The sequence below is a fragment of the Crinia signifera genome, chromosome 2, assembly GCF_055691185.1.
Source record: "Crinia signifera chromosome 2, ASM5569118v1, whole genome shotgun sequence".
NCBI lineage: Eukaryota > Metazoa > Chordata > Amphibia > Anura > Myobatrachidae > Crinia > Crinia signifera.
In genome coordinates, this window is record NC_139218.1 from 212,805,620 (window position 1) to 212,821,285 (window position 15,666).

At 44.9% G+C, this 15,666-nt stretch overlaps 1 protein-coding gene across 3 annotated transcripts in view; it reads left to right on the forward strand.

The window, feature by feature from the left end:
* NFYC (nuclear transcription factor Y subunit gamma) overlaps window positions 1–15,666 on the forward strand; it is a 72,919-nt gene that overhangs the window by 36,784 nt on the left and 20,469 nt on the right. For all 3 annotated transcript variants that reach the window (XM_083173675.1, XM_083173673.1, XM_083173674.1), the window contains one exon: window positions 1,536–1,645. In XM_083173675.1, the coding sequence (XP_083029801.1) occupies window positions 1,544–1,645 (102 nt within the window). In that variant the 5' untranslated portion in view covers window positions 1,536–1,543. The remainder of the gene's footprint in view (window positions 1–1,535; window positions 1,646–15,666) is intronic.

Genomic DNA, 15,666 nt, shown 5'->3' on the forward strand with positions numbered 1-15,666 from the left:
ACATAAGTACCCACTATTCTATTCTCCCTCCATGCCCATGTTCTGGAACCACAGTAAGGGCAAAAAAATAAAATACCCGTGTTGAACTTCTGCATTGTCGACCTAAGGGCAGTGTCAACCTTCCAGTGTTGACCTAATGACCACATCCACCCCCATCATTGCTGGCCCGGCAGATGAGCGAGGGAGTGGACGGCTTTCCACTGGAAGGCCGAAACTCTCAGTGTGTATGGACTTTTAGATCTATACACAGTCACTTTTTAAACTCTGATATAAAAGCTTGCTGATTTGATACTAGCAGCAGTTAAGTTCCCCAGCATACTTCCGTTTATTTTTTTAAACAGCGATTGTCCCAGTTGTCACTACAAAGTTGTATTTGATCAGTAGTAACTATTTTATTGAGTCACTGAATGTTTAGGGTCTTGATTTACTCATTGCAATTTTAAGATCATAGAATCTAAAACTTGCAGTGTTGAGCCAAATATAGCTCCACGCCATCTATGATTCATAACAGAAGTACACTTGGCATATGTCAGGGGCTGTTTAAAGGTTTTGTTAATACTTGAAAGGGAACACACAAGATATTTTTAGAACCTGACCACGCTTGTGGCTACATATAAAACTGGATGATGGAAGGTGTTTCTCCGTTGTTGCCGTCATTATTCAGTGTGTGAAACAACGTAGTATAACATGCTGGTAAATAAAAACGTAATTTTGTATTGTGTGTGTAAAACCACATATACCAGTGGTTCCCAAACTGTGTGCCGTGGCTCCCTGGGGTGCCTCAGGACACTTGCAGGGGTGCCCTGGGTTGGTGGTCCAGAACCAACTCAAATTCTTAATGGTTCGTTATTTATGAGTAAAACCAGTGCTGGTGGCTGACAATCATAAAATGTGTACAAACAAAAGCAAATCCTGCCCTTTAACACATAACTGACCCTAAGAATCGCATATAAACCCAATCTAAGTAAAAAAAAATTGGCGTAGGGGTGCCGTGAAAAAATTTCTAATACTCTAGGGTGCCGTGATTCAAAATAGATTGGGAACCCCTGACATATACTATTTATAGTTTTATTTGAGGACACTAAATGTATGATCTTAAAGCTTCTACATGTTTGTGATAATACGTTCACTGTACTTTATGTTCTTGCCCTCACCTGTAATAAGCATTTATATTATGTTAAAAGGACGTACCGGTAATTGTCAAGAGCACTTATATGCATGTACGCTTAGCTGAGGTCTCTTGTACTCTACTTCTCTCACTCATGCGGAGGGAGCTCCTCTCTCAATGAGCCCTTTGTTAGGATTTCTGTAGTGCATTGCAGATATGCATGAGGCTGCAGAGCTGTGCACTGCAGGCCTGTCCGTTTGAGGTGGTAAAACTAAAGCAATGCTATTGAATATTGTCACATTATTTTGTGGCAATCTGAAGCGCAGTGGCTGTTGGCATCCCTTTTAGCCACACTAGAATTACGGTTTTTAGCTTTTATTTATTTTATACTGTGTTTCTGATCAGGATATTGTATTTTGTCTTTTAGATTTGAACATGTCTACAGATGGGGGGTTCGGCACAGGAAACAGTGATGCTCAGCAGAGCTTGCAGTCCTTCTGGCCAAGGGTCATGGAAGATATTCGCAATTTAACTGTGGTAAGAGTTAACAAGTAATAGAAAACCAAAAAATGAGGAATATTCTATATGTATGTCTTTTTGTTTTTAAAAGAATACTCCAAAATCCTCTTGTTATATTAGATAATTTTTTTTATATTATATAAAATTATTATATTTGTACTTTTCGACATTGGGCAACATTCAATGCAGCCGGTGAGGGGGTTTGTGCGGCGAGCATAGCTTGTTTTCGGCTAGGAGATTTTGTCCGATAACAAGCCATCCTCGCAGTCAAACCCCCTCGCCAGACGCTCACTGTATTCAATGTTCCGGGGAAAATCTTGCTGTCAGAGGACGGCAAGGACTCCCTTAAATTGCGAGGTTCGCTGCAAAAGCAGGGAGCCCTGGTTTTCATGGCCTCACTCGCTGTTTCCACTTTGCTGAAAAGAAATAGCTTGGTGTTAGTTTGCGAATGCACATACCCGAGAAATGTTAAATCCAATTAGAAATGCCTATATGCAGTGATCAGGGCAACTGTGTGTGAATAATCTACGAACAGGACCTAGGAAAAGTGCACCTTCCTGAACCCCCAAAAAGTGTCTGCTTTGTTAGCAGAATTATTTAGAAGTTTGTTACTGGGCATAAGGAAAATACTGAATGTTTGTACCAGATGTTTAGTTACAAACAAATTAATTTAAAAATGCCCTAAAAAAAAGTAGAAAAAGGTTCTTTGGGGGTAATTTGAGGCAAATAATGGTGACCAAAAAAATGCACAAAAGCAAAGATTTTTATTTAAAATGAATTAAATAAGTTTAGGATACATAATAAAACAAAAGTAAAGTTGATATAGGGGTAATGTAAGTCCTAACATTTTACCTTAGAATAAAAAGGTTACCGACCTTTTCACACTGTGGTGCACACAAAAAAAAAAAACTTATTTCCACTCAAAAAACAATGTGGGTAAATGCAATTCAGTGTCAATTTTCTGTGAAAACAGCTTGCACAACTTAACTCAGTTTTCTTTATGTGCAACCACACCAAGAAAAAATAGGGACTTATGGTGCACAAAACACTACTGTACTGCTATTTCTTGCAGTAGTGTATGGCCATCCAATCCCCTTGCCCTGCCCAGCACCTGATCAGCAACAGGATCGCTTGCGGTACATCGTATGCTGTCCTTCTGCACGTGATGTATCACATACTAACCCCATTCCTCTGAGATTGGACATGCAGACTTCTGACTCCAATGCGCACAGGGCGGTGCATCAGATCAGGTATGATGTCAAGCACAAGCAGTTTGGGACAATTTCACCCAATCCGTCGGAATTGGGTGAAATTGACCCAAGTGCATTAGTGTTCATTCTAGCACCCGCCATATTTGAAAACCCATGCAGTTCCTCTTCCCTGCCTGGGGGTTCACTGTCTGCTGTAGTGCTTCTAGCACAGTGTGGTCTGTATATCAGCACTAATATGTAAACCAGCTCTGTGTTAGAAACACCACAGCAGACAGCGACACCCCAGGCAGGGAAGAGGAACTGCATGGGTTTTCAAATATGGCGGGTGCTAGAATGAACACTATGCATGATAGATTACATCACTGTAAATGATCAGAAATCCAAACTGTTTGGTACTGATGGGTTCATGCTCTGAAATCCCATTAAAAAAAACCCTCAAATTACTGCTAATTGGCTAAAATTATGGGTATGGCATGCTGAAAGTGGCACAGTCGTAACGGTTTCTGCCAGTGCACCATACACCCATACCACAGCACACCCAAAGCTTGAATATCCAGCGGACAATATGTTCTGCAGAGAATTCTCCAGGTCCTTTGTCAGCATCTACAGGTAACTGAAAATATCTGGAAACAACAGAAGGCATTCATTAGTTACCCCCTAGTTCTGAATAAAGCAGTTGTTCCTGTCACTTCTGAGTATCAGAATTCTTCTATTTAGTAGTGCAGTGTTTCTTGTGCAGCAAAACCACTTTCAAAGGAGAAGCCAATTTTTTTTTAAATATTTTTATTCACATTTGAACAGAAATAAATAACAGACATTGCATTGTAATTGTTCATATAATCTCATCGGCATAGGCACATTGTACAGCAGCATATCATGAGTGAGCATAGATATAGGATTCCCTCGAGTGCATCTTTTAAGCGTGTTGTGGGCGTACCAGTTTAGATAGCGTCTAGAAGGGTGGTTTACCCGCCGCTAAAGCAGCCATATTATACCAAGTAGATAGGTGGACAATTTCCCTTATAGTATCCCTTTCACTTGCTGGGAGTGTTGCTACATAGGGTAGCCATATATCAAAGAATTTTTCCGATCTGGTCTCTACGTCACCCATGCATTCGACCCAGTCCATCTGGTACATATAAATCAATCTAGGCATACACAGCGAAAATGATATGTCCTCTGGATGTATCCACCTAGAGAGTATGGTTTTCTTTGCCGCTGTCGCTATTCTAGCTAGCAAAAGTCTTGTGCCTTGTACAAGTTTGGGGTTAAGCGAAGGGGGATAATAATTCCACAGCGCCCAGTTCATATTGATCGTGAATGTGATGTGTAATGTATCATTAATGTATGCCTGTATCTTGGAGAAGCCAATTTTAAGCCTAAAATTGAACGAGTGCTGCTTATAGTATAATTTCCCTTTTTAAAAGAAATCCTCCTGTACTACCCAGGGTTCGCAAATACTCGCGAGTATTTTACCCACTTTGGAGCACCAGGGACTCATTTTTTTATGAATGGCTGGGTCCCCTGGGACCCAGCCATTTCAGTGTGCATGCCGTGTTAATATGTGTGACAAGGGCGGAGGGATCAGTTTCCCCCTCAGTTGTGATGTGACCGTGGAGAAGACACAGTGTGACTTACGGCCGCTTCATACATCTGCTGGGCGCGAAAATGAAAGGGTCCCTGTCACCGCAGAGTCATAGGCAGCAGTGCACGGAGGCCACGTAAGCTGGCTCCTGCACTGTGCCTCAACAACAGATGGCTGGAGCCAACACCAGAAACAGCTGCTCAGCAGGGGAACAGATTTGCGGCTGGTGTGAGGACGGAGCACGAGGAACTGAAACCAGCATTGGGGGCCAGAACCAGGGAGGTGTGACAGTGAGGACAGAGCAGGCCCGGGCAGGAAGTAGAGGTAAGAGGGGTGCGTGGTCCACTTAGCAGGCTGCTTGGTTGTGTCATGTAAGGGGATTTATTGCTATCAGGACTCGGGCTGCAGACTTCCCTCCTCCTCTCCTACCTCGCGGTGCTGCTCTCTTGTGTGTCACTGTCACCTCCTCCAGGCTCTGAGTGCTGGCTGTTAATGGTCCACTTGTCCCCTCCTCCCCTCACTGCACGGCTGGCAGAGAGGCTGCAGCTCACCAATTAACTCTTAACAGGCAGAGCTGCCTGTAGGAGAGGAGCCTATAGACTCTGCTGGGATTTCACTAACCCTATCCCTCCTGTTCTTGCCATTACTTTTACAATCCTGATTGGTGCAGCACAGGTGTCCCTATTCCGACATTATGCCCTTTTCTAGTATATGTGTATCTTGCTTTATGTGAGTGAGCAAATTGCCAATTGATTACACACACACACACACACACACACACACCCAACCCACAATAGCCACAGTTTTGGGGTGCCCAAATCTATGTTTGCTTACCAAAAAAAAAAAAATAGGCTCAGGCTGGCCCTTGGCTCAGGGTATATGCCATATGGAAGAGAGGAGGAGGCTTTTGTATGCGCCATGCTGGGGAAGGGGAGAGGAGGCTTTATTCTGTTGGGACCCAGAAAAGGTCAAGTAGGACCCCGATTTTTGTAAGTGAGGGGTCCCTGGGACCCATACTATTGGGGGGTTTTCGCGATCATTGCTACCTATATAAAGATTGGAGTAATCCCTATATAAACCAACTCAAATGATGTGAGAACATTCATTCAGTAGATCTCTTGTCCTGTAACCACTGCTTGACTTTGTTTTTTTATGTTTCCTGCTTGCCATGGAAGAAAATACTTGATTCAGGTTTGGGGCAAACATTTATTAAAATACAGGCACTCATTATACTTGCCACACTGGGGCTGATAATGCTGTATGTTGATGGTCACTTTGGGGTTGATTCAATACGGTGCGCATTGAATATTGCCGGGACCGATCTCCTGCAGCTATTCTAATCAGCGTGCCTCTAACTGACTAGTGGATTTCTGCTTGTATCTCTTGGGGTGCAAGCTGAAATCTGATTAAATTAGGGCACTGATGCTTTTTTAAGCCCTTGCTGGGAGCAAACCCTATCACTGCGGGGCACATAAGTAGGAAGATGCCGGTACTTTCGACCGGAACATCTGCAAGTACCGGCATTTTCCATTTTAGCAGCGTGCTGCTTAGGGGGGTATTCAATAGGTGTCGTGCTCCCGCAGCCATCTCCCGACGGGGGAAGATGGCTGCGGGGCCCTATTCAATGCTGTCTTCCCCGACAGCATTGAACAGGGGTTCTCCGCAGAACGAGCCCGACATCACAAGCTGTCGGGCTCGTTCTGCTGAGAAAAGCCGGAAATAGGCGAGCTCCCGAACAGATCTCGTTTATTTCCGTCCTCAGCTCGCGTCCATGCCCCCTTCTCGCCGCTCGGTTGAATCCCGACTGCTGAGCTCCAGGCGAGCAAAGCGAGAACGGGACAGGGGCACGGCTGTGGCGCTAGCGCCACAGCCGTGCCCCTGACATTGAATACCCCCCTTAGAATAGCTTTGGGAGCTCCCTCCCGGCACTATTCAATGCTCACCTTATTGAATTTATTTATTAACAGTTTCTTGTATAGTGCGGCATATTCCGTTGTGCTTTACAAAAGGAGACCGTGATACAACAAACAGGGTATTTACAGACAGCCAAAAGGTAGGAGGGCTCTGCTCGCAAGCTTACAATCTATAGGGAAATAGGCATTGATACATAAGGATAGATACTGTATTCTTTATTGCATCGATTCCACCAGAATGCAAGGTTCTGTGACTGGTTCTGGAATTTGATAAGCTTGCCTGAAGAGATGAGTTTTCAGGGAATGCTTATAGGTTTGTAGACTGGAGGAGAGTCTTATTGTGCTTGGGAGGGCATTCCACAGAGTGGGTGCAGCCCGAAGAAAGTCCTGCAGTCGGGAATGAGAGCGAGTAATGAATGTGGATGAGAGACGCAGATCTTGGGAGGAGCGTAGAGGTCGTGTTGGATGATATTTTGAGATAAGAGAAGATATGTATGTTGGTGTAGTTTGGTTTATGGCTTTGTGTGTAAGTAAAATAATTTTTCATTGAATACGTCAGAATACAGGTAACCAATGAAGTGACTAATAAGTAGCTTTGCAGACTATGAACGTCTGGCTAGGAAGATTAGCCTTGCAGCTGCATTCATGATGGACTGTAGTGGGGAAGGCCAATACGGAGACTATTGCAATAATCAATGCGTGAGATGATGAGAGCATGGATTCGAGTTTTTGCAGTGTCTTGTGTTGGGTAAGGGCACATTTTGAATGTTTGTTTTTTAGGTGCATGTGGCATGATTTTGAGACCGATTGAATGTGGGGTACAAATGAAAGTTCAGAGTCAAAGATAACACCTAGGCAGCGAGCTTGAGAGGTAGGAGTGATTGTCATCTTCTCAACCGCAATAGAAATATGAGGTTGGTAACTACTATTTATTGGACGAAATAGAATTTAATTCTGTTTTTGAGATATTAAGTTTGAGGTGGCGAGATGACATCCAGGATGAAACGGCAGAAAGGCATTCAGAGACACTGCTCAATACAGATGGGGACAGGTCCAGGGAGGAAAGGTAGAGCTGAGTATCATCCGCATACAGATGATACTGAAATCCAAAAGAGCTGATTAGTTTGCCAAGAGATTGAGGTATAGATTGAGAAAAGCAGAGGACCTAAAACTGAACCCTGTGGTACTCCAACTGAGAGGTAGCGAAGAGGAGGTAGAATCCGAGAAACGAACACTAAAGGAGCGGTTGGATAGGTAGGATGAGAACCAAGAGAGGGCTGTGCCATTAAGACCTATGGATTGTAGTGTTTGTATGAGAAGTGTGTGGTCAACAGTGTCAAAAGCAGCAGAGAGATCTAGAAGAATTCGTAGTGAATAGTGGCATTTAGACTTGGCAGTGACCAGTTCATTCACAACTTTATTCAGTGCTGTTTCTGTGGAGTGTTGGGCACGAAAGCCTGACTGATGCGGGTCCAGTAAGTTGTGTCAGTTAACCCCTTCCTGACACAGCCAGTTTTTGCCTTCCTGACAGAGCCATTTTTTTCAAATCTGACATGTTTCACTTAAGTGGGGATAACTTTTTTTTGCTTTTACTTATCCCAGTGATTTTGAGATTGTTTTCTCGTGACACATTGTACTTCAAGTTAGTGGTAAATTTGGGTCGATACAGTCTGTGTTTTTTTGTGAAAAATACCAAAATGTCGTGAAAAAATGGAAAATTTTGCAATTTGCAAAATGTCACATTTTCTGCTTGAGAGACAAATAAACATACCACTCAAAATAGTTAATAACTAACAAAGACCATATGTCTACTTTATGTTGCCATCATTATTTCAACCTCCTTTTCATTTTTTTGGACACTAGGAGGCTTCAAATATGAATAGCAAATTCTCAAATTTTCAAGAAAATTTCAAACACTGATTTATTTTTAGGGACTAGTTCAGTTCTGATGTGACTTTGAGGGACTTGTATGTGAGACACCCCCATAAATGATGCCATTTCAAAAACTGCACCCCTCACAGTATTCAAAACAGCATTTTGGAAGTTTGTTAACCCTTTAGGTGTTTCACAGGAATTAAAACAAAGTGTAGGTGAAATTTCAAAATTTCTTTTTTTTTGCAGAGTTTCAATTTTAATACATTTTTCTAACGAATACAGTAGATTTTACTAGAGAAATGTGACTAAAAATTGATTCCCCCAATTCTTTTGTTTTCATAAATATCCTATATGTGGCCCTAGTGTGCACGTTGACCAAACCACAGGCTTCATAATAGAAGGAGCACCTACTTGATTTTGGAGCCTCCTTTTTATGAGATTTTTTTTTAGGCACCATGTAGGTTTCTAGGCACCATAAGTGCTAAAAGTTAGGAACCTCCCCCACAAGTCACCCCATTTTGCAAACTACACCCTTCAGGGAATTCATTTAGGGGTATAGTGTACATTTCAAACCCCCAGAGGTTTCACCAATTTTGATACAACTGGGCTGTGAAAATGAAAAAATTTAATTTTTCATTTTCACAGCTCAGTTGTATCAAAATTGGTGAAACCCCTGGGGGTTTGAAATGTACACTATACCCCCTGATGAATTCCCTGAAGGGTGTAGTTTGCAAAATGGGGTCACTTGTGGGGGGGTTCCACTGTATGGGTGCTTCAGGGGTCATTCAACCAGAATCTGTGCTGCAAAATCCAAAAATCACTCCTTCCCTTCTGAGTCCTGCCATGCACCCAACTGGTATTTTTTGGTCACATGTGAGGCATTGCCATACTCAGGAGAAATTGGGGCACAGATTTTGGGGTGCTTTGTCTCCTTCATTCCTTGTGAAAATGAAAAATTTTGAGCCAGATCTGCATTTTTGTGTAAAAAAATGTAATTTTTTACACAAAAATGCAGTTCTGGCTCAGTTCTGGGGGTGGGGGGGGGGGGGGCTGGCGATCGGTGGTGATCGGTGCTGTACTTAACAGCACCGATCACTGTATATATATATATATATGTGTGTGTGTGTGTGTGTGTATGTGTGTATATATATATGTATATATATGTGTGTATATATATATATATATATATATATATATGTCATATAAATGAATTTAACCCAAAATCAAATATTTAACTGTGCTGCTGCTGGCGGGGGGGTGGGAGGGGGGCTGGCGCTGCTGGCTGGGTGGGAGGGAGGGCTGGAGGGAGGCTGCCGGGAGGGAGGGCGGGCTGCCGGGCGGGTGGAAGGGCGGGTGGGAGGGCGGTTTGCCGCTCGGTGGTGATCGGTGCTGTACTTAACAGCACCGATCACCACCGATCTCTGTGTTACCGAGCGGCTTAGCCGCCGGTAACACAGAAAACGCTGCAATTGGCTGTTCACTTTTGAACAGCCAATCGCAGCGATCGCCGACCGGGGGGGGCACCCCTGCCCCCCCTGGGCGGCGAGGGGGGATGTCTGCTGTCAGGGACAGCAGACATCTCCAAACTGTCACCGCGTCTATAGACGCGGTGACAGTTTAAAGCCATGACGTGTATATATACGTCAAATGTCGGGAAGGGGTTAAGAAAGTGTGTAAGGTGAGTGTAGGCAAGTCTTTTAAGTAGTTTGGAGGTGCATAGAAGTTGAGAAATGGGACAGTAGTTTGAGAGCTTGGATCAGAATTCTGTTTTTTCAGAATTGGAGTAATAACTGCGTATTTTAACAATGAAGGAAATACACCAGTAAAGCGAGAGAGAGATAGGTTTCAGATTTAAGTTAAGGATGGGATGAGCACAGCAGACAGATTTACTTATTTGTGAGGGTATAGGGTCAAGAGGAGAGGTAGTAGAGTGGGAGGAAGAGAAAAGTGCAGATACTTCATCTTCATTCCTGGGATCAAATGAAGTAAATGCGTCAAAGGGCTCATGCATGGAATTGAGCAGATCACCAACTGAGTTGGAGCATACCAATCCATCTCTGATCTTGTGAATATTATCCCTGAAGCAGGAAGCACGATCTTGTGCATGGATAGTGGCTTATGGCTTGGGTGCGGGAGGGTTGAGAAGGGATTTAAATGTATTAAAAAGACGGTTTGGGTTAGAAGCTTGAGCAGAAATGAGAGTTTGGAAATATGTTTGTTTGGCAGTTGAATCAACCCCTTTGATACCTGACCATTCTGTCTTTTATCTGCACTGCGCAGGTCTGATGTGGAACCAGCTAAGAGATGATCGCATATATTGCAAGTCACCCTCCGCAAATTGTTTTTTATATTGTTCACATGCACATAGTTTTAAATTGTGAAACCTGTCGTTTGTAAGGAACGTAATAAGGTTACTGATATTATGCTGCTGATATTCTACTACAGGCTGCATGTGGTTTTAGCGTCACACTTTTCACTAATTTTGTTTTTTTCAATACATTTTCATTGAAAAATAAAAACCTGGCAAGGAGAATACAGTTTCAGTTAGATGGCATTGTCTGCAACAGGTAGATGTGCCGATATTGGCATCTTGGCATATGATGCATCACTTACTTGATATGTCTGTGATCGATGACATTCCCAGACGTTTCAGCTGCTCATACAAGCTAGTGCATCATTCCTAGTAACTATACAGTCTTAAGCCAGGAGACAATGGGCTTAATTCAGACAAGATCACTTCTTAGTGAATGTGCAGCGGCCATCGAGCAGGTCTACACCAGTCTACTAAGACTGGTGACAGAATGCCTACAACAATGAGGATGCCGGTGCCAGAATCTAGATGCATCTCGAATATGGCCACTGCCCACTGACTGCCAAACTCCCTGGATTCACCCATTGCCAGCCACCCTCTTACCTACTGCCTTTTATTTTGTCAACACCCATTGCCTCTCGCTGGGTCACCTACTGCATCTGCCTGTCATTCTTTCCTTGGTGTTACCCACTGCCTATACCTGGCATCAACCACTGCCTCTCTCCATCACCATCCCCGCAATCTATTGAGTCTCCCTGGCATTACCCATGGCATATCTCCAGTCACTTTATCTCCTGTCCTCCTCTGCCTCTCCCTGCCATTCACTACCTCTCTGTCTGCCTCTCACCCTCACCTCAGTGTCACTTTTGCCCCTATAACCCCCTCCCAGACATCACCCTCTGCCTCTCTACACTGTGTGGCTTATTATGAACTTGTTGCGTGTCCAAATCATTTTTTGCATGTCGGCTCTATACACTTAATTTATAGATAAATCCCCAAATACATTTTGTATACTATATACATGGGCTTTTGGGGATGATATACAAGGTGATGGGTGCCAAATGCGCTAAAACCAGAGCATTTTACACTTTCATTGACCATATATATGTATGATAGCAGATTATGTAGAGAAAATTACTTTTCTCTTTCAATGGTCCTGGTGACACAGCTTCACATTGGGATGTAGGAGGGTCCGCAGGAGCCAGGCACCTATCCTAAAGCTTTTGGAGGGTAGGCTCCTCCCCTACTGCATCCCAGATTCCTCAGTTCGTGTTAGGTGCCCACTGGAGTGGGTGCTATTCTAAAGGGCTGCTGGAGCAGCCGAAGGAGTAGAGTTAGTTAGGGTTTTTATTATTTTATTAACTTCTACACTAGCTAGGTAGGCACAGTGTGAGGATTCTCATTAGTGAATCCTCACACTGCTAGCGCAGCAGGAGCTGACAGAAACGAGTCCTGTCAGCTCACTGTGCACGAGGGAGACGCTGTCTGGCCTCCCTGTGCAGCGCTTACAGCTTCTTTTAAGAAGCTGCCTGGGCTCCGGAGCGCTCTGAAACCGGCTTCACGCTAGGTGGGGATCATGGGGGACAGGCGCTCCGTGATGGCGGCGGCCATTTTCTGCGGAGCTTACACACTGAGCTCCTGATATGAGAGGACAGCAGTGTTGTAACAGGCATGTTCCGAGTGGTCCCCAGCTGAGGGGGAGATACTGGAACGAGGAGATCCTACAATGGGAGCGGCTGTCTGGGGGTAGTTGGCGCCAAAAGTCACAGACCCCGCAGCAGCAGGGACTTGGTCCCTTCCCTCACTCTGTTTTGGCGCCATTCAGAACGCTTGCAGCGGAGCTGAGCTGAGCTGGCTTACAGATCCTGACAGAGTGATTGGATTTCCTGGGCTTCGCTTTCCCCATTCTGAAGACTACAGAAAGCTAAGTGACTGAGTACACTGTATATAATGTATGTACATTTAATGCTGTGACTGTGTTATTGAGAACATCATGTCTGAGCAACAGTCTGTGGTTTTGGGGGAGGGAGCCTTTAATGCATTGAGCGCTTGCAGTGGTTGTACACTGAAATTTGTCCCTAAGGGGGGCTTATGTATTTGTTGCGCTGCTGTGAAACCCATGGGGAGTGAACCCCAGAGGGTAGTGCATCGGACCTTGCGAGGGCTAAGTCCCTGAGACAGGTCGGAAAATGCTTTGGTGCATTACTGGACAGGCAAGAGTGATGGCTGGTAATTTCCCTAGACCATGGCCATTCTCTCAGCAGTCCGTCCAGCTCTTTGCCTCGGACCCAGACAGATCCTGACTTCTACAAGTCATGCAGGATACTGCTATGGGAATCAGCAGGTTTAAATTACTTGTTTGACAAGCTTTATGGTTATTCTGGGGGGACCCCTAAAAGGTCTTATTCAGTGCCATTATTAGCTGCTGATGAGGAGGGAGAGTACACAGACATACCCTGGGTTCAGGGTGATGTTTCTGAAGAGTCCTCACCCTCTGGGGTGGAGGATTTGATTACTGCTGTAAACAGGCATTGAATTTGTCTGTGAAGAAAAAACTCCTGCTAAGGTTGTTTTTAAGAGACAGCGTGAGGGAAATGATATCTCTCTGCAGACAAGGGTTTACAAGATTTATTGGAAAACCCCTGACAAAAGGCTTTAGATGCCTAATAGATGGTTAAGCCTGTATCCTATGCCTGAGGATCATGCAGACCTCTGGGAAAATGTTCCAGTGGTAGAGGCTTCTGTGGTATACTTGCAAAAGCCACTGTGCTACCAGTGCAAGCATTCAAGCAAGGCAATGGTTAAAAGGGTGGACTACACTCCGCCCTCTGATTGCTTCAGTCTGGGTCTCTAAGGCCAGGATTGGTGGGTCAGTGACCTGTGCTCTAGTTGACATACTGTTTTTTGTGTGTTGTTACTATGCAGAGAAGTCTAATGCTGCTGCAGAAATGTGATTCAGGCTGAGCAGGAAGCTCTCAAAATGGCTGCCAGAGTTTCCTCAGTGTCTGGAGCGCCAGGAGAGTGCTCTGGCTTATAGCTTGGAAGGCAGATAACAAGTCTAAAAAGGCTTAGAGGCAATAGCTTTTAAAGGAAAGCTGTTATTGGTTTACAACTGAAAGAGATCAATAAGCAGGCCACAGGTGGAAAAAAAAGCACTTTCCTGCCTACCCCTGCAGCCAAGCAGACATCAAGGTTTTCTGTTTTCAGGCCATCCTTTCGGCCCTCCCCTAGAGGAGGTGCGTCCTTTTGAGAACAGTCTTTTAAGGGATAGTCTCAGTCCTCCAGGGGCAAGGCCCCATAGTCAAAAATTGGGTTCTTTTTATAAGAAACCAAAGGAGAGGAAAAATCCTCCGCATACTGCCAGGGGTTTTGCCTGGCGGTGTTTAAGGAGGGGGGACGTCTGTCACTGTTCAAAGACGCAGGGGCACTGTTAGACCGGAACGCTTGGGTTAGAAATATAACCCGGGGTTAAAAGATTCCCTTCAAAGTTCTTCCACCGAGAAGGTTCATTCCTACACCACTACCAAAGGAGGCTCGACTCCGTACAGCTCTCTTGGGAGCGGCTCATTCTCTTTTAGAGAAGGGTGTGGTAGTCCCGGTCCCCAGAGCGGAGGGAAAAAAGGCTTTTATTTCACTCTGTTTTTGGTGCCCAAACCAGACGGGTCTTTCAGCTGATCCTAAACTTAAAGGCATTAATAGCCATTTGTGGGTAGACCATTTCAAAATAGAGTCTCTACGGTCTGTGCTGCTAAGCCGGGACCAGGGAGAATTTTTAGCGTCCATGAAGGTCCAGGACGCATACTTGCAGGTTCCTATTCACTCGGAACATCAGGCACTATTGGGGTGTGCAATAGGAGACCTTCTCCTGTAATAACAGGCGTTGCCTTTCGGTCTGGCCACAGCGTCAAGGGTATTCACCAAATAATGTCAGAAAAGGCGGATGTGCTTCGACTTAGGGAAATCATGGTTATTCCATTTTTGGACGACCTGCGGTTTAAAGCGGAGTCAGCAGACAAGTGAAGAGTCACTTGGCAGAAACCATCAGGTTTTGCAGATTCACGGCTGGCTTTTAAATTTACAAAAATCTCAATCGGTGCCGTCACAGAGACTCCAATTCTTGGGGATTGGTCTGGATACCCAGTTGCATTGGGTGTTTCTACCAGAGGCATAGGCCAGGGATCTGGCTGCCTTGGTACAGGAGATCCTAGGGTCTCAGAGCACAGCAGTATGGAGGTGCCTCAAACTGCTGGGGAAGATGATGGCGTCTTTCGAGACGTTACAGTTCGCCAGGTTCCACTCTAGAGTGTCCCAGTGGACAGGGAACACTCAGACCATGAGGTCAGAACAAATGGTGTTGTTTTCAGAAACTCGATCCTTCCTAAAATGGTGGATGGAGGTGGATTCCCTTCGGGGGAGTCGGTCCCTGCAGTCCTGGAGCTGGTTGGTAGTCACTACCGACGCCAGTCTCAGAGGCTGAGGGGCAGTAGTCGTGGACCTGCGTCTGCAGGGCTTGTGGACTTTAGAGCAGAAAGACTGATACTTTACAGTCTGCCTTACTGATCAACATCTTGGAACTGAGGGCTGTGTGGAAGAGGTTTTCTCTGGCGGGAGAAAAGATTACAAGAGCTCCCTTTTAGGCATTCAGACCGACAACGTCACAGCTGTGGCGTATATGAATCACCAGGGAGGCACACACAGCAATCTGGCCATGTGGGAGGTGTCCCGAATCTTCTTGTGGGCGGAACGGAATGTTCTAGCATTATCAGCAATCTTCATACCAGGAGTGGAGAATATAGAGGCCGACTTCCTGAGCAGGGAGAAACTGATGGAAGGAAAATGGAGGCTGAATCCACAAGTATTCCACTAGATTACAATAAGGGGGAAACCCCGGATAGGGACCTGAAGGCATACAGGTTCATCCATCAGGTACCCAGGTTGTATGACAGGATGTGGGATCCACTGGCAGAAGCAGTGGATGCCATGACTATCCCCTGGGAGGGGAATCTTCTTTATGATTTTCCGCCAGTTCCAATGCTGGCAAGAGAGTTGAAAACAATACAGGCTCAGACAATTCCAGTAATTTTAGTGGCCCCAGATTGGCCAGGGAGATCCTGGTACTCGAGGCTTCAGAGATTCTCTGTGGA